The sequence below is a fragment of the Eublepharis macularius genome, chromosome 13 (assembly GCF_028583425.1).
Source record: "Eublepharis macularius isolate TG4126 chromosome 13, MPM_Emac_v1.0, whole genome shotgun sequence".
Taxonomy (NCBI): Eukaryota; Metazoa; Chordata; class Lepidosauria; order Squamata; family Eublepharidae; genus Eublepharis; species Eublepharis macularius.
In genome coordinates, this window is record NC_072802.1 from 32223179 (window position 1) to 32242604 (window position 19426).

The 19426-nt window shown below is 42.7% G+C and overlaps 1 protein-coding gene across 2 annotated transcripts in view; it reads right to left on the reverse strand.

Annotated features, from left to right (window-relative positions):
• Window positions 1-19426, reverse strand: part of GRIA3 (glutamate ionotropic receptor AMPA type subunit 3) — a 256338-nt gene that overhangs the window by 53324 nt on the left and 183588 nt on the right. For both annotated transcript variants that reach the window (XM_054995939.1, XM_054995938.1), the window contains exons 11-12: window positions 16967-17343; window positions 3596-3794 (exon numbers count right to left, since the gene is read on the reverse strand). In XM_054995939.1, the coding sequence (XP_054851914.1) occupies window positions 3596-3794; window positions 16967-17343 (576 nt within the window). The remainder of the gene's footprint in view (window positions 1-3595; window positions 3795-16966; window positions 17344-19426) is intronic.

Below are 19426 nucleotides of genomic sequence, written 5' to 3' on the forward strand. Positions count from 1 at the left end.
GTCCGTGGAAGGTCCTTTTCCAGGACTTCCATGAACTTTATACTGGTTCGTTGGGTCGTATTTACAGGGGCAGTTTAAATGGCCATTTCCCCAGGGAAATGGCCATTTAAACTGCCTCTTTAAGGGACTTGCAAGGGAAGGTCCCTTTAAACTGCCAAACTCCAGCCCCCCTACCTCCTACCCCCTCAGCCCCACCCCCACACTTAAATGGCTGCGCGTGCCATTTGAGGGGCAGCACGGCTGTTTTCGGCCTCCTCCATCCCTCCCCGGGCCTGCGCAGGGGCGCAGGAGTCTGAAAATGGCCTTGCCGCCCCTCGCGGGAGGAGAGGAAGGACCCCCATGCTACAGTGGAAGGTAAGTGTGAGGCTGGGTCAGGGGTAGGGGAGTGGGGGAGTGGGGTTTGGGGGGCTGGGGTTAGGTCCCTTTAAACTATCAGCTGGCAGTCGATGGGGGGATAGTTTAAAGGGACCTGCTGCTAGCAAAGCAGGAAAGGGCCCTTTAAACTATTAAAGGCTGTTTCCCTGCCGCTGCTAAGCAGCTGGAAAGTGGCATTTAAACCCCACAAACCGCCAACCATGAACTGGGTCGTAACTTGCCCCCGTTCTGTGCCAGTTCGTAGTTTTTGGTCCGTTAAAATCCACGAACCACGAATCTCATGGTTCTTTTTTTTTTTGGTCCATGCCCATGTCTACTCATAATATGAGGATCCTCTCTCTGTTTCAGAAGGATTGGTAGGGAGAAAAGGTTAAGACAAGCCCCAAATACCCTACCATATATACAGGACTTCCAGGTAGGGTTGTCTCCAGGTTGGGCCTGGAAATCTCCTGGAATTTCAGATCATTTTAGACTGCCATTTAGAATGGCCATTTTGGAAGGTGGACTTTATGTACTGTACCACACTGAGGTCCCTTCTCTCTAAAAACACCACTCTCCTGAGGCTCCACTCTCAAATCTCCAGGTATTTCCCAACCGTGAACTGGCAATTCTACTTTCTGGTAGCAATTGTGTAAACCAGTCTTAAGATGAGTGATTACATACTAGATTAAAGAAATCTCAGCTGATTAATTCTATGAGGTTCAGTTGATCAATTGACTAAGTTTGCATAGGCCAGTTTGGTGTAGTGGTTAAGAGTTGACAGAACTCTAATCTGGAGAACTGGGTTTGATTCCCCACTTGAAGCCAGCTGGGTGACCCCTAGATCAGTCACAGCTCTTCAGAGCTCTCTCAACTAGAGATGGGCACGATCGGCATTACGATAGAAAAATACCCACGATAATGGCGTTCGCGCGATCTGGACCCAGCAGATCGGTGCCGTCCACGGCGACCGACCCAGCGGTCGGGGGGGGGGGCTTGATTGGGGCTTGATCGGGCGATCGGTATCTAATCGGAGATCCAGTCACTCCGGCGCCAGCAATCTATTCCCCTGGCAACGGAGCCAGGGGAATGCCTGAGCTGAAAACTCCTTCTGTCGCCCTGGAAACCCGAATGGAAACCCAGCTTTCCTTGATCAGCAGGGCTTCCTTCCAACCACGGAGCAGCAACGCACTCACCAGTTGGGAGAAGACAGCCAGGGGAGGGAGGGGGAAGGGGGTGTTCTGTAGCCATGGGCACGCCAAATGTTTTTTGCTTTTTAAAAAAACGGGGCTTTGTAGGAGGAATGGCTGTTTTTCTGTCTGTCACTCTCTGTTTTTAACCTGCTTTTAAAACACTGTATTTTGTGGGAAAACCTCATTCACGTCTCTCTCTGTGTGTTTAAAATATGTTTTTGGAAGACTGGCTGCTTGCTTTTAAAATCAGGTGGGAAGGAATGGAGGATTCTGTCCCTGCTTTTTAAAAAAAGCTGGCTGAAACATGTTGATGGGGTGTCTCTCTCTCTCTATTTGGAGAGGCAGGGACGGGTTAAAAACTCCCCCCCTCTGCTCTAAGTGTGTGTGTGTGTGTGTGTGTGTGTGTGTGTGAACGTCTCCTCCCTGAGGGGAGGCGGCTCATCGCCGGGTTAAAAACTACCCCCCCTCTGCTCTAAGTGTGTGTGTGTGAACATCCCCTCCCTGAGAGGAGGCAGCTTGTCGCCTCCTCCCCATGCCCACCGGGCCCGGTGGTCACCGCCACCACCCACCTTCCCACATAGCTGGGAACAGCGGGGCGCCCCTCTGGTTTGGCCTCCCCGATCCCTGATCCACGGATCGGAAATGGGAGATGATTGGTGTGGATCGGTGATTTGGGGTTGTCGCCAGCACTGATCCCCGATCAGCTTGATCAGTAATTTTTTTTGGATCGTGCCCACCTCTACTCTCAACCCCACCCACCTTGCAGGGTGATTGTTGTGGGGATAATAATAACATACTTTGTAAACTGCTCTGACTGGGTGTTAAGTTGACCTGAAGGGTGGTATATAAGTCAAATGTTATTATACATTTGCGTATGAGTAAGAACAAGAATTCTTTACTTTGCTTTTAGATTATGCAAGTATTTGCCATAGCATGCCTCATCACAGAAAATGTGTAATCTGTGTGTGAAAGAGGAGGGAATTCTTCTTCTAAAACGGTGGTATTTGAATTAATTTCTGTTTAAATGCCAACATGTTAATTGGGAACTTTTTTGATTAAAAAATTGTAGTTGATTAACTGATGATCAATTAAATGATGCTGTAATGGTAATGATTTGCTTAAATTTTGTACTATAATGCATTATAGAACTAAATGGCAATGTACAATAAATTCCAAGAAAGAAAGAAAGAAAGAAAGAAAGAAAGAAAGAAAGAAAGAAAGAAAGAAAGAAAGAAAGAAAGAAAGAAAGAGTATAAGCATAGATGGTATTATAGAGAGGCAATTGTAACCCGCCAATGATCTGCCTCTACACAGGAACTCATCTTTCCCCAAGAGCTTCTACATGCAACACACAGACATTATGTCCATAACATCTATTTTGTTTTCTTATTCGTTAAATATAATGTGACCAGATGGGGTTGTTTAACAGCTACTTACCTGGTCAGCAGCTATATTAAACCCCACTGGAAGTAGGTAGAGTGGGGGAGGAAAAAGGTATGACCTAGGGCTGCAGGACTAGGGCACTACACAGAAGAGCTATCTGAAAAGAAGTGATGTTCATGCCCCTTTTCAGACAGCTGCGTTGGTGCGAAGTCGAAGGGCAAGATCTTCAGATAGAGAGACCTTTACCATACCCAAGCCCACTGCTCCGTTTTTTAAAAAGTAAATTACAGAAAGTTAAACCCAGGGACACAGATGGGCAGCTAGAATGGGATTACAGGGTGCCCTTTCCCATCAAGGGCACTTCTTTGTCCCGTCTAACACTTTTTTTTAAAAAAGAAGCTTTTAATTTAGAATGAGAGCTTGGTTTTAGGACAGGAAAAAAATTACGTGAAACTAATTCTCGTTTATCTACTATGACTGTGGTCATTCTGGGGTGCTTAAAAAGGAAAAGGGATAATTAAATGAAGGTATGAAAAACATATCTAGCTCTGTGTGTGTGAGAGAGAGTGTGTATGTGAATGTGTGAGTGTGTACCTACAGAATCAAGACCCTCTTTACAGGACAGTTTAGCGTTGGAAAAAAGAGTTGAAGCCAGGAACACTTACTCTAAAAAATTCTTTGGTTGAGCCTGAATCCAAAGTCCCATAGGCTATTTCGGTCTGCTTAGCCAAATCTTCAGCACTTTCGATGGGAGACACCATCCTTTCCACCGTAAGGAAGGCAGCGAGGTTGGCAGTGTAGGAAGAGATAATGATGAGCGTGAAGAACCACCAGACGCCTCCAACGATTCGCCCTGAGAGAGATCTAAAGAAGAAGAAAGGCAATTTCTCATTAAAAAAAAAAAGCTAAAACAGAAAACTTGATTTATATCGGAGTGAATTTTGAACACAAAATGATGTAATACACTAACAAGGATAAAGGGCAGCTAGCAAAACAAAATCAATACAATGTTTTACAATACTGCTTGTTTGAAAAAAATGCATTAATTCCACACTGTACCTAGCCTATACATCATACTATGAGATCATTCCAAAGGTGTTGAACTCCTCAGTAGGCAACAAGCTGCGGTTGATGGTTAACTCAATGAATGTGTTCCAAATTGCAAAAACTTCTATCGTGAATAAATTACCCTTCCTTTTTCTTTCCAGAAAACAAAGACCGTGGTTTTGCTACTGTTTCCATCTCATTGTGCCTACAGAATTGTATGTACTTTGGGAGAATCCTAGCGTTCTGCAAGCAATCTATTCAAAGGTATCTTATAGAAGGAGTTAATAGTAAAATCACAGAGCTGTATGGGGGCTTACAGGTCATCTAGTGTGGCCTCTGGACAATTCAGGAAATTCAAAGCTAGTGCATTAGCAAAAGATGGCTGCCCAGTGATAGAATCCATTCTCATTCCAAGTCATTGGTTCTGCCGTTCGACTGCTCCTAAATCAAAAACGACCCTCGTATAACTTAAGCCCATGAAATCTAGCATCAGAAAACGAGTCTTTCCCCATTCTATATCTTCAGGTATTTGAAGGGTGTGATCATCCTGACCTGGATAGCCCAGGCTAGCTAGATCTCATCTAGAGCTCAGAAGCTACACTTTTCCTGGCATGGAGTAAATGACAGAAATATCTTCCCTCGCTTTACCTTGGACTGCTGTTAAGGCAGAAAAAAAAATCCAAGGAGCAGCATGTTCTGCTTGAGTTCTACAGTAAGGATAGTTCAAACTAGAGATCCAAGCACAGATCTGGAGGGATTGGGATCACGCCCGCTTCCGCCCTCCTCATGTGGATTGGATCATTTACATAGGGGATGTACCCGAGCAGGGTGCAGGTCACAGGTTGAGTCTGTTCCTGCCTCAGCTCCATGCAGATGACCTGTGTGGTCAAAGCCCGTGGGTATTGATTGTACACTGATAGATATGAGCAGTCTCTTTGTGTTGACTCAAGCTGAGGGAGGAGAGGGGCAAAGAAGGAAAGTGTAGCAAGTCAGGGGAAGTGTAGCAAGAGGAGATCTCTAAATGTATATGTTATGGACAGTTCCTAAAAATTCCTCCTTTCAGTCCAGTTTCTCTGCTTATCTATGCTAGAGCCAGATTTTTTGGGGAGCCTAAAGATCTCCCAAGCAAATGACAATTGCCATTGCTTTTTCTTACCACATGCCATTTCCCCCTCCTCATTCAGACAGAAGAAGAAAGACAGTGATAGCGGCTGTTGCTGATTTGTACAACCATAGTTATGCCTGCAGGGTGAGCAGTGATGAGGCTTGCCAAACTTCATGTTGTGGCTGGAGATCTCCCAGAACTGCAACCGATCTCCAGGATACCTGGAGAAAATGGCTGCTTTGGAATCCATGGCATTATATCCCATGGATATAATGAAGTTCGCCATGGATATAATGAAGGTCCCTCCCCTTCTCCAACCCTAACCCTTCCACTACCCCAATTCTCCAGGAATTTCCCTACAAGCAGCTGGCAACCCAGGCAGTGATGGTTGTTTGGAGCAGCAGCAAAGGAGCAGGCAAGTGAGTGGCGTCAGCTGCTGCTCTTCGCTGCCATCATTGCTTGCTTATCTGGGCATGCTCACAAGTGGGCAGTAGAAGGCAGGCATGGTGTTGCTGTGCCATGATGTCAAGGGGCCATCATCAGAGCCCCCCAAAGCTCTTGGGCCTTGGTGGCTGCCCAACAATGCTAGCCTATGACACCAGACTAGCTGTTGGCAGGATTCCGAAGGGGGGGGAGGGGAGGATTAAAGATTTTTTGCTGGACCAGGCAAGTAAGGAAGTAAAATATTCATTGCAATGGAATTATGCATATTAAAAGCCAACAAACCAACAAAATATCATCAGGCTTTCCTGATCTTCCCCCCTTGAGAATTTGAGAGTCTAGCTCCAAAGCGCAGTGACAGGAAGAGACATTCTAGTGTATTTTGTGTTAATTAGAATTTGCATGTCTAAAACCCACTGTTCCAAAGCAAGCATATTCTTATTTAGCAATCTAGGCTCCACGATATTTCCATTTTCGCTAGTGCTGTTCACAGAGGAGAACTGCAAATATTGAGTCATTTCTGGCTTCCAGTTGGTTTATAAAAATATGTAAGTTGTCATCCTACAGATATTTGCAGAGATGCTTTCAGTTTTGTGATCTAGGCACAATGGTGGAAAGAAGTAGACTTCTCTTCCTCCTCTACAAAAGCATTAGAGCCAAGCTACAAGTGACGCCTGACACAGGTTGGACATTTGTCAGCTTCCTTCAAGTTCTGATGGGAAATGTAGGCGTCCTGGTCTTGCAGCTTGGCTCTCCATTTAATTGAAGTTTACAGAGTGGCAGTCTATGGGAGGGAGAACATACAGTTGGAAGGGAAGTGCAGGTGTCGGGCTCTTTCCAGGAGCCCCCCTTCCCCTCTACTGGGGGGGGCAGTTTCTATAAACTTCAATTAAATGGAAAGCCAAGCTGTAAGACCAGGATGCCTACATTTCCCATCAAAACTTGAGGGAAGCTGACAAGAGTCCAACCTGTGTCAGGCGTCACTTGTAGCTTGGCTCTTAGTCTCTAGGATGGCCTCTTTGTATTTGGCAGGATTCAGCCTGAATTTTTCACCTCTCCTTTCTGAACATCATCTCTGCCACTTCCTTAACTGCAGTGCCCTGTCCCCCAACCCACCCACTCCCCAGCAGCAAGAGAAGCTTTTCCTCAGTTTTCCATAATACTAGTACTCGAATGCAATCAAATTCATTGGCAGTACATTCAGGACAAACCAAAGGAAGCGTTTCTTCACAGAATGCATAATTTACTCATGGGATTAACTACCACAAGGTATTTATTTTTATTTAAAACATTTTTAAGCCGCTTTTCTTCCCCGTTTAGGGTCCTCCCAGCAATAAACAATCAAAACTACCTTTGAACACACACACACACACACAAATTAAAAACAACCACTAAACTATGGTGTTTAAATGAATGGTAATACTTAGAAGCTGAGATGGCTTTGAAAGGCAAATTCATGGTGGAAATACCGAGGGTTATCAGGCATGATAAGTATATCACAGTATACCACAATATTCTCGGTATTCTAAGTATACCACAGTATTCTCAGCCAGAACTTGTCCCTAAAAACAACTTCAGTATTGCAAAAGTTGATGCCCTCCCCCAACCAAAACTGAATCTACCCACCATAAAGAATCGACATGAACTTAGCTATATAAGTTAAACTTGCAAATAAAATCAGTTGCAATTGAGAGAAGATTGGCTGCTACAGCTGTTAACAAATCAATGTAAAGAGGATGCATTCATTTACCTTGAGAGGAAAATTTCAGTGGAAGCATGGGGTTAAAAAGAGAGCAAGTTAAAAAAAAGAAACATTATTATGCAAATATCACCTTCCCTTTACGGAACAGGATATATGGATGCACGCTTAATCTTTACCGCAAACAGCATGACTTTCTAATTCTATTCTCAGCGACAATTTATACTCCTCTTTTTCTTTAGACATACTGGCCTTGGGCTCCCTCTCTCTGTATTGTAATTAATCTGGAGCACTTAAAGTTTAATCCTATTTTCTCTAATGTAAATCAAGGAGCTGGAGTCGCAAACTACAAGTATAATACGGTCCTGCAATTGACTGTAGTTGACCAACATCTGGGTCTGCCTAAGATCCATTTGCATGGCCTTCAGCCTCCATCCCCTTCCCTAAACCTGGACGCAGTTCCTGTTGGGCTTTGGCCTGTCTTTCTCCAGTTGTAGTCACGTCACACACATCACACCACAAGGGAACTGTACAAAAAGACGGCAAGTTTACTTTTATTTTAAAGTTTAAATGTTCACTGGGCGTGACCAAGTCCTTCAGTGAGCCTAAAGTAGGTCTTTTGATCCTAGGCTCCCAGTACAATAATGGTTCAATTAAAGCTGTAAAACTGTTTGTTTTGTTTCTTATCCTTTGACAAGCCAACAGCATCCACTTCAGACACTTGAAAGTCAAGCACCACATCAAGCTGTGTTTAGATTACCACCAAGCGCCATGTTAAGGGTTATCTTCCTACTTGGGCTCTCATTACTCATAATGGGAATGTAGCTGGGGTAAAAGAATAATTGTTTGTGAAAAGTAAACGGTTTGCCACCCAAGAATCTACTAACTCTCCATTCCCTTCAGTGAAAGTGTTCTAAGGGTTGTACAAGTTATGCATTAGATCAGTAATATTCAGTCAGTGGCTGAAAAACCACATGGGGCTCTTTGATATGCCACCTCTGGCTCTTTTGGCACTGTTCCCCGGTGTGGCACCTGCCCCATGTTTCAGGAAAGTGAGCAAGGCCCTTGCCTGGTGGGGCTTGTGGTTGGCAATCGGTTACAATCTTGATGCAGCCAGCACTAGATGAGTAGATAAGCTGTGAGCTTCCTTGAAGTTTCAGCTTCATTGTCAGAGTAAGTACCACTGCATTAGATAGTGTGCTTCATATGAAACTTTTTTCAAGTAACTAGTAACTACTACAACTCCAGATCAACCGGTTGCACCAGATCTGCATTGTTCAAGCTTCTCTTGAACATATTGTATTACGGCAGTCAGGTTGGGAACCATATGGAAAACAAAATGAACATAATAATATAAGAAAGTAGTTCTTTCTTACAACAGTCTAGCCATATGGAGGGCATATACATGTTACCTTGATAGTGGAGACAAATTAATAAAAAACTTGTGTTAAGAAGACTCATCACCCAGGAACGTAAATACAGCACATGGGCACAGAAGATGTTACATGAGGATAGGGTCATACCCTGGCAGGACACATCAAAGCATGCTAACTTGAAGTATTTGGAATACAGTATTTTTAGACCCACAAGTGATCAAACTTTCATGAATGCCATTGTTCATGAATACTGTGCAAATGTCAAGACTTCCGCAGCATTATGCCAAAAAGAACTTAGAAGCCAGACTGTTTGATATCACTTTTGTTTGAAAAGCAATTGCTCAACAATTAAATAAATGATATAATGCTTGTTGGATCTGTCATGACTAAATTCCTTTAAAAAACCCATTTTATATATTGCACAGAGGTAAAATGAGTACCCAGTTTCCTGGGGGTAAAGCATAGAAGACTGGGGAAGGCAATGGCAAACCACCCCGTAAAAAGTCTACCAAGAAAATGTTGTGATGCAACATTCCCCCATGGGTCAGTAATGACTCAATGCTTGCACAGGGGATGCTTGCACCTTTACCTTTCTAAAACCTGCATTAACCACCATATCAACAGAGAGCTTCAGCCTATGCTGCCCTCCTGACAAGTAAATCCACAGGACACACATTTGTTGCATCCCTATTCTACATTTTTAGGTGTCTACTTAATATATATTTAGTGTATGCTTAATTGTTAAGTGGCCTGCAGTAACAATGATTATCCAAGGCTGCATCCAAATAGAGATTTTCTCTGGCTGGGTTTCGAAACTGTAGTATATTTTGGGAGCATCAATATAATGTAGCCCTGTAATCATCCACTTTCCAAGCTTTTCTCTTGTCTCAAACATGGTTTGATAAGATCTTTCCATAAAGAATGCAGTTCTTGCCAATTAGCAAGTTGTCTAGGTGGGAAAGTGTGCTTTTTAGCAGGCCCTATCCACACTGGCACCATTTTCTTTACCTCAGTCCTCACAAACGTCTCCCCCCCCCTCTATAAGATCCTCTGAATTCCCAGCTTGCATTAAAAAAAAAAGTCAGTCTGTAGCCCTTTTTGTTGTGGAAAGGGAAAAAGGCAACCACGGAATTTCCCCTTACAGCTTTGCAATGAAAAGAGATGGAAACTTATGGAGTGGCAATATGTGTAGTGGGTAGTGTCAGACTAGAATCTGTGAGACTCAGGTTCAAATCCCCACTCTGTCATGAACATTCACTGGGTGACCTTGGCAATCACACATTCAGCCTAATCTCGCTTGGTTGCGGTTAAGGATACAATGGAGAGGAGAATGAGGTAAGTTGCTTTGGATCTCCTTTGGGGAGAATGGTGGGGTATAAATGAAATAAGTAAATAAATACTAAACAAATATGGTTTTAAACTGCTGGGAATTCAGAGGAACTTGGCAGGTCATAGCAGTAGATTACTATAACTTTGTTAAGCTATAGCGCAACAGCAATTACCATTTTTTTTAAAAAAGCCTGACAAAAGCCCTATGGTGGTCTCATGGTGAGGGGACTGGAGGGGAAATGGTAGCTGATAACTGTGTGTCAAATTGTTATGCAGATGCTCCTTAGCCAGTGCAAATACCTCTGCATATGTGGCAGGAATGACAGGGAAATGGAGACTCCTCACCATATGAATACTGAAATATTTAGGTTAGATGATGCTTTTTAAATGCAATATATCAGCTAAAATAGCCACTCTAAATACTCACCTGATATCGATCTAACTAGCTGTTAGGAGTCGCAGTGTTTTTGCACAAAGGCAGCTGAAAGCTTTTACCAGGATGCTAAAAAATGATGCTTCTCTCAGATCCAGACCGTTCGTTAGTATCTAACTCTATGCTTTCATTCAGAATTGTATTCTTATCAAGCAACAAATCTAGAACCTCATTTGACAGCAATGTACAGATTTTGTTATGAAACAGAAAATCATGTGCTATAAAAGGTTGAACTACGACAGCATCTTCTGCAAACACAGCAAGTTTAATTCTGTCCATAGAATGATATGCAAATATGAAAAAATATTGCACAAATGGCAGGGAGTTTGTTCACTTTTTCTCCTGGCAGTTCCCACCGCTGAAGAAACAAGTTGCTGTTGTGCTTTCAAAGTGACTTATCTCTACAATGGATTTGATTTATAATTCACTGGAATAATTCATTTCAAGACAACACGCAACCCTCTATTGTTTTCACTTCTACAAATTCCCGTCTGTTGCAGAACATATTATATTGTGTTATTGTATTTGTTCTAAAGCATTTTAAAAAGGGGGGGAAAAGTGCTTGTCTTTTTGGTGATGAGAATTACTGTGAGGAAAATTTTCTCCTGCATTTGATCCCAGCCATTAAGAATGACTGAACAAGTGAGAAGAAAAAGAGGGTATCCTGAATACAGATACCCTATTTCGGTACAATCTCTAGGTGCACATTTGGAGTAAGACACCTTATGAGTGCACACATTTGATATTTATACAATGATTTTCATCACCAAATTGCATGCTGTCAATTGCCATCTTGTTTAAAAGCATGAGGAAATGCCACAACCATGACTGACGCTTGTTTAATTTATATGCGGAATGTTCATCAATACTGTTACTCATCCTCAAAAGTGAGGGCCAACCCAGACAAGACATGGAGAGGTCTCTAAATAGATCTCCTGAGCATTTTTTATTCATAAACAGTAGCCATCTTCTCCCCCAATACAATGATCTCCATTGTATGGAGAATGGGGTTTATTGCTGCACAGTTCGATTGAGCTCATATGGCCCTTCCTCGGACTAACAATTTGTCCCACTGAGAGAAACATTCAGACATCTGATATGTTCCCTCAAGCAGGGTAAACAGAAGTGGGGGATGGGGCATTTGAATTTAGAAAAACTGTGGATGTGGGAAGAGATCATTTTCCCTCCTTGTGTTATAGTTCCAAACCTCACAGCAGCTATTTACCAACAGAAAATTCTCAGGAGATCCCTCCACGGAGCTCTCTGTATCTCGTCTAATTTGGCTCTAAGAGCCAAGCTACAAGCGACGCCTTACACAGGTTGGACACTTGTCAGCTTCCCTCAAGTTTTGATGGGAAATGTAGGTGTCCTGGTTTTACAGCTTGGCTCTCCCTTACAGCTGCAAGACCAGGATGCCTACATTTCCCATCAAAACTTGAAGGAAGCTGACAAGTGTCCAACCTGTGTCAGGCGTCACTTGTAGCTTGGCTCTAAGATGCTATACTGGAATGGGTTATCCGAGCAATCTCCCCTCGCAGGACTTGTGAGGAACATAGTATACAACATATATGTTTTTATTAAAGATACTGTATACTCATAAATGGATATTCATTAACTTCTTGATTTATTAATGGATGTTCATCGAACAGTCAGTCTTTGTATGCTTCTGTTACATGGGTTGGTTATAACACAGTGATAAAAACCAAGAGAATTTTGACATTTCTGGAATGATATAGCCAGGGAGGGAAAAAATGATGGTGTCCAGTCAATGAGAATCAGCTGAGAAGTAGCTAAAATTATTAATAACATCAGCTGCTAATGGACCTATATGTATAGGCTGCTTTTGAATTATCACAGGCATTCCTGAAGAATTTTAAATTGGAACTTTGGTAAGAAGAGAAAATTTGTTAAGTAAAAGAGAGAGCTGAACAACACTCCTTGCAGGAACTTAAGAAAAATGTTGAGGACTCCATTTACTGGCCCCCAAAAAGGCCTAGTAGAATGAGAAGAAAAATGCCTACAGCTTTCCATGTGATGCCCCATGCTTATTTTCTCGGTCCTTTAATGGTTGAACACATGGTCAACAGCAATTTAAATGCTATCTCTTTGCATTATCCAATCAGCAAGCACAGAGGCAAAATTTTCGGTATTAAGTTCCAAAGCACACGTGTGTGCACATGCGCGCGCACACACACACACACAAGGGAGAGGCTAAAAGCTACCCATATACAGGAACATATCACAACAACTCTGCAGATCATTTGATAAATGTGTTTTAAAAAGCATAGCACCTATTTAGGAAAATGCCATTTGTGCTAAGTAAGGTGGTACATAGATATTACTGGAACTTGGACTGAGAAACTTCGGTTCACATTCTTTATACATAAAGCCTATGGGGGGGGAGCTTAGACAAGTCCCTTTCCCCCAGTGTAATTAGCCTCAGAGGGTTAATAAGGGTGAAATGTGGAAGGGGAAGCTCTTCTCACCAGGCTGAGATCTGCCAACCTGAACACCTGTCTGAACAAAGGACAGGATATGAATAAATAAGTGATGCTTTTCCAAAAAAAAAATTGCATTCGCAGATTCCATCTTCTCTGCTCTCAGGTGCTCTTCCTCCAGTTTCATAATGGTTGTGGGCAGGATGCAAAGGAGCTCTTCTGCTCATAAAACAGCATGGAAAAGGCACCTTAGCACCCAATAGCTACTGTGAGAATCAGAACTGCCCCACATTACAAATACTATTTACTGCAAGCAGTGGGGTCAATCTTCATGCCCAGAACAGACCATGAAATCTAACTCAAAATGAAATCTAATGCTGAGAGCCAGTGTAGATATTAGAATATCAAACTAGGATGTGGTAGACCCAGGTCTGAATCCCCGCTGTGCTATGGAAGCTCTAGGTAACCTTGAGACGGTCACGCTCCCTCAGCTTAACCTACCCCTCAGAGTTGTTGTTGTGAGGATAAAATGGAGGAGAGGAGAACAGAGTTGCAATCCATGTTGGGTTCCCATTGAGGAGAAAAGTGGAATATAAATATCTAAAGAAATAAACTCAGAATGGGACAGTTGTGAAATCTACCTACATCCATGGATGAGCCTGCCATAGTCCTGTGGACAGAACCAGTGTTAGATCCTGACACCATAGATTCTTCAAGAGGCATTATGAATGAAGTGACAGTTCTGCAGTAAAAAGGACACCTTTCCAAACATTCAGAGGAGCTGTGCTTTGTCACTCCATATTTGAAGGATGCTTCATCATGCACGGCGTCTGGCACTGTCTCTGAGTGTTTGTAGACACTCTTGCCATTCACGCTTTGTGTGTTCCTTGTGACAAACACCTTTTAAAACCTCTGATGTACTTGTGGAACTGCGTGAAGTGTGGAGCAGCCTTTAGCCAATGCAGATCAATTGCAAGAGTCACAAAGATCCAGGGCATTTTTTTCAGCTGGAACGCAGTGGAATGGAATGTGCCTCTTGCTGCAGGCATAAAATTCTGAGGGGCTGTTTGGCGCTGCATGGAGATCCGGTGTGAGTGGCTGCTCGGGGAGGGGAGGCTGGATCGTTGTGAGGAATGGGTTTCCCCAACATATATGAGGGACTCACCGTGGCTGCCCTAGGAAGGGTATAGAGGCAGGGCTGGAGAAACTTTGCGCCACTCAGAATTTTGTGCCCGGGGCAAGAGTTCACGACTATTGTGATAAGTACAATCCTACTGGGTAGTTCCTATGTCATTTAATACCTCCACCCCTCACAAGGTAGGGGGTTCTGTCTCACAGTTGATGTAAGTCCATAGCACATGAAAATAATATTATTTCGAAGAATCACGTGTTTCTCCCTCATTTCCCTCTTGAGAGTTCCACCACCTCTTTTCCCAGAAAAAAAGTCCCGCAAAGACCTCCTCAGAGTACAGATATTTTAAATCCAAGCTGTACAGAGGTTGCTCGGCTGAGTGACCCGTTGGCTTATACTTTATTGTCCTGTAGGTGTGCTACTTTGTAATGCCACAGCAACCCTTATTTTCTTTTTGTGAAGAGTTGTGGTGGCATTGTGAAATCTGTGTGGCAAGTGGTAGATACTCATTGAAAATACTACAAACCCTGAGCCACATATAGTAACCACTACATGGCTCAGACAATGGGTGATTATCGTATGTTTGTATGACTCTGGCCATCCATCCTCATTGATTTCAGTGGAACTTGTTATTGACTATCATCTGCTTAACAGCACAATCTTGACATTTATTGGGAGGGGCTCAGTGGAATTCCAAAGTTTCCAGTTTAAATTCCCAGCATCTGCTATGCAGATTCAATCCCCAGTGTGCAGGAGGTCTCATGTTCAATTCCTGGCATCTCCAGATGAAAGGTGGCAGGTGATATGAAAGGCCTCCACCTGAGATTCTGGAGAGCTACTGCCAGTCTCAGTAGGCAATACTGCCTTTGATGGGCCAATGGTCTGACTCCGAAGAAGGCAGCTTCCTGTGTTCTTGCTGTGTTGCAAAAAATGAAGTCTCCTAATGATTGGATGTGTGGATTTTCCAGAAATTCAGACTGATTGATTGATTTCCTTTATTTAGAGCCCCTCACTTCTCCCCAATGGGGACCCAAAATGGCTCACACCATTCGCCTCTCCTCAATTTTATCTCACAACAACCCTGCAAAGTAGGTTAGACCAAGAGTGTATGACTGGCCGAACTTTTCTGAACACGTTTCCATGGCAGAGTGAGGATTTGAACCTGGGTCTCCCAGATTTTAGTCTGACGCTCTAACCACTGTACCATGCTGGAAAGAGAGAGAGTTTACTTGTTTCCTATGTGTGGCTTCATCAACTGAATGCACCCCAGTACTGTTATTAGCCCTCAAAGGGAAAAAGAAAATTGAAATAATATTTTTTTCCTTTGAGAGATAACATTAGTATGGTGCATGCATGTGATGGTGGTGGGGAGGCCAGTTTTGGTGGGCAAAATCGTACTTGAAAGAAAACACCCTCTTCTTTTCTGCTGCAACTTTGAATTAGCCCTCATATCATTTAAAATGCTGGAAGGATTTGATCATGGATCTCCCATTATCTTTTCTATTTTGATCCAATGCTTCCCTATTGAATTAGCCAGATAAACCCATGAGATTAAATATATTTGTTCTAAATTCCAATGCTTAAATAGGATGATCATATTTAATATAAAAATGTATATATGTTTGCCTGGATATTAAATGAGTGTTTTTTCCACCACTTTCACCACTTAATGGTTTATGTCAGCTAAAAAGTAAATTCACATAGCTAAGTTTATTGTTCAACATCATATCAGAATCAGGAATGGAAACTTAGATTTATTGCTTTTGACAGATATTGTCAGAAATAAAATCACAAAACAGATTATATTGCTTATATTGAAGCTTATGCTGTTTTGCACAGATCTAAAGTGTCCATGCCCTACTCCGGTGTAATCTCAGGGCTTCACAAAGTTTTCACTAACATGCAGCTGAACATATTTTGTGAGGGGTGGGGGGACTGCAATGGGAACAAAAATTTTCATGCAACTGGTTGTACAAAGTTTAATAAGCAGTTAGGTTGTTTCTCAAAAAGAAACTAGTAGGAAAAAAGATAGAAGGAATCAGAAAATATAATTCCATGTAATTTTGCCTTCTGTCCTCCTTTTTAGTTTGAAAAAGTTCCAGTGTGTGCGTGTACAGACCAGAGCTTTCAGTCCAGTAGGAAGAAAAGCTTGAAGTAAAGCTGGGACTTTTTCATTGCCAACCTTCAGGTGGAGCCTGGAGATCTCCTGGAATTGCAAATGATCTCCAGACTATAGAAATCAGTTTCTCTGCAAAAAACAGTTGGTCTGGAGGGTGGACTCTATGGCATTATACCCCACTGAAGTCCCTACCTAAGCTCCATCCCCCTATCACCAGGAATTTTCCAGCCATGAGTTGGCAACCCTAGGGCCTTCCCACCTCAAAACACAGGCCTACATTCAAAAGACTTGAGCCAATTCATTTCTGATGACATGCACACAGTACATTACAAAACTTTTCTTAGAGGGTATATTTGGAGAAATGAAGAGATAATGATATAAGGAATGGGTGAAGGGTTGATGGAAAGCAGGAGACGGAAGAAAAAGTGGCATAGAGAGAAACTGGTTAGCATAAGTTGTGGTGAGCAGCATGGTGTCTTATTTAAAATGCTGTTGCATGTGGCTTTGCAAGGAATCAGCTCTTGCTTTGCAAAGCAGAAAGAAAAATGTTATATGCACCAAGCAGATGACCGTAAAATGAGATATGCAGCAAAAACACGGTAACCCTCCAAGCATTGCTGAAAGATGTAAAACCCGATGCATTTTACAGTCTCAACATGGTGTATATAAGTTCAGGCAGCAATGCATGAATGCATGGCACTGAAAGGCAATACCGGCCACTCCCGTTTCATATTCGGGGTGTGTGGGTGTGAATGCAATGGAGGCTCAATGGAGGAAGCTTAGCATTGGATGGAATGTGAAAATAAAATTTGGAATCCATAAAAAAAGGTTGAGAAAGAAACATATATGCACCATGGCATCAGCGGACGACCATAAAATGCAAAAAGGTGATGGGAGTGTGATATGAAAAAACAAACCTTGGAGAAATATCGCATCCTTGCTGCATAAAGGCACCCAGGGAAAACCAAAGGCTGTTAAATATTCCAAATTCATTTGGAGGGTCAGGAGGGTTCTGAGGGTCTCGGGGCTCTTCTTGGTTGTCTTCCAAATGCCACTCGTAAGGGCTGAAGCGACTGACTAGGAAAAGAACCACGCTGACGCCAATGTAAGCAAAGACTATACACATCCATATTTCATAGGCCAAAGGATCCAGAAAGGAGAAGACACCCGGCTTAGATTTCTGAGGCTTCTTGATCATGATCGAGATGCCCAGACTCATGAAAGGTTTGGAAAAATCAATGACTTCTTCTCGGACCAGTGTTATGGTAAGTGGGGCCACAGCGATGTCTGCTCTCTGAAAAAACAAGACATACAATGGACAGAAAAGAGCATTACAGCTTAACAACCAGATCGCTTGATGTTTCAGACTTCTTCACTGAAAAGCCCCTCTCTGGACACCCGATAGGTGTCAATGCATGTACAGCAGTTTACTCATCCGTTATCTGTGGGAACCTTTCATTACTGCCACTGAACCCTGCAAATGAGTAAGATCGGCAGCTACCCAAATATGTGCTTTCGCTGCTGTGGCTCCCACCTTCTGGAATGGCCTGCCTGAGAAGATCAGGGAGCTCCTCCGCTCATCTATCATTTTGCAGAATATGCAAAATAGAAATGTGCAGGGAGGTATTTTTATACAGGGATCAGAACGGTAGTACAATGGAACAGCTCAGAAGGTAGCTTTTATAAGGGAATAGGAGTGTAGTCTCTATTGGCGCCAGTGCGGCGTAGTGGTTAGAGTGTCAGACTAGGATCTCGGAAAACCAGGTCTGAATCTCCATCCTACCATGGAAACTCACTGGGTGACCTTGGGTTGGTTTCACATTGTCACTCTAACCTGCCTCACAGGGTTGCTGTGAGGATAAATGGGGGGAGAGGAGAATTATTTAAGACATTTTGAGTCCCCATGGAGAGAAAGGTGAGGTATAAATGAAGTAAATAAATAAATAAGTGTTGCAATGCTTATTTACCTTGCTTACTGCATTACGAGGATCTGGGAGGACCAGGTCTGAATCTCCACTTTACTATGGAAACTCACTGGGTGACCCTGGGCCAGTCACACACTCTCACTCTAATCTACCTCACAGGGCTGTTGTGAGGATAAAAGGGAGGACAGGAGAATGATGTAAGCCTCTTTGGGTCCCTATTGGGCAGAATGGTGGGGTAGAAATGAAGTAAATAAACATTGCAAAGCTTATTGTACATACCACCTTGCTTTTACTGCATTGCCTTCTACCCTTGCAACTCACTTTCTGCATTATGATGTCATAACTTAGACATTTTTTTTTCTTTTCTTTTTTGCACTGTTTTCTCATTCTGTATTCACAGTCTTACTGCCTTGTTTACTGGATGTCTTATGGTGTTCAATAGAATTATATTTATACTTTGTAAATCTACCTTGAATCTCAGTGAGAAAGGTAGGCTATAAATGAAGTAAATAAAATAAATCACAGAGAATCCTAGATCTATGTTGCACATAGGGTATGTGCAAGCTAGCCTTCAAGAAGTCTTCTCTGTCATGAAATTCACACATGGCTGCATGTTGTAAGAAACAAGAGGTATGGACAAGGTGTTTTTCGCTGATGCAATACTATCAATCTTAACAACCAACCACTGATAAGCTTCCAAGAAAAGCCAGGGTTTCCCAAAACAGCTTGAAAAGCACGGATACAGTGTAATCCAAGTGTTCAAATTATTGGCCCTGCACTATATCAGCAATATATCCAGATTGCAGAATGTTGCAGAACTCTTGTTCTGTGACGTGTCTGTTATGGTTCTATGGGAAATTGCCCACACACTTTCAAACTTATCTTTGGAACCCCAAGAGCAACAACTCTGCTTTTATAAGAAAATCAGGATGCTGGATTCTCTGGCTATCATTCTATGCCCAGTAAAAACACATTGACTATTTGTTGGAAGGCATCATTATATTTTGCCATAATCAATTGCAGTGTTATCCAGTTTGGGTAATTCCCCCCCCCCATTTTGTGCTAAGGCCAAAGACAGCACAAAAATGAAAAGATGAAATGGCTCCGCACCTTTCCTGAAAGCAGAAATGGATCTCAAGAGGCGCAGCCACAGAAATAGGGTAAAAAATAAGGTTATGAATTAAACTGACACAAATTTTCCAGCACTGAAACAATTATTCAAAAGAGATGGTAAATCACTGAGGAAGCCAATCCATCCCAAACTGAGAAAAAAAGAAGCTTATGAAACTGAATGTGCATATTCTGACAGAAACAAACAGGCAAGGCTATTCCTCTTGCTCTGCTCCTTCTCTCCAGACCGCCCTCCCACTCTATTAGGAATGCAATGATTACATCCAGTCTGTGGGAGTTTTACACCTGGCCCTCAAGTTAAATCCTGGACAGTGAGGATGG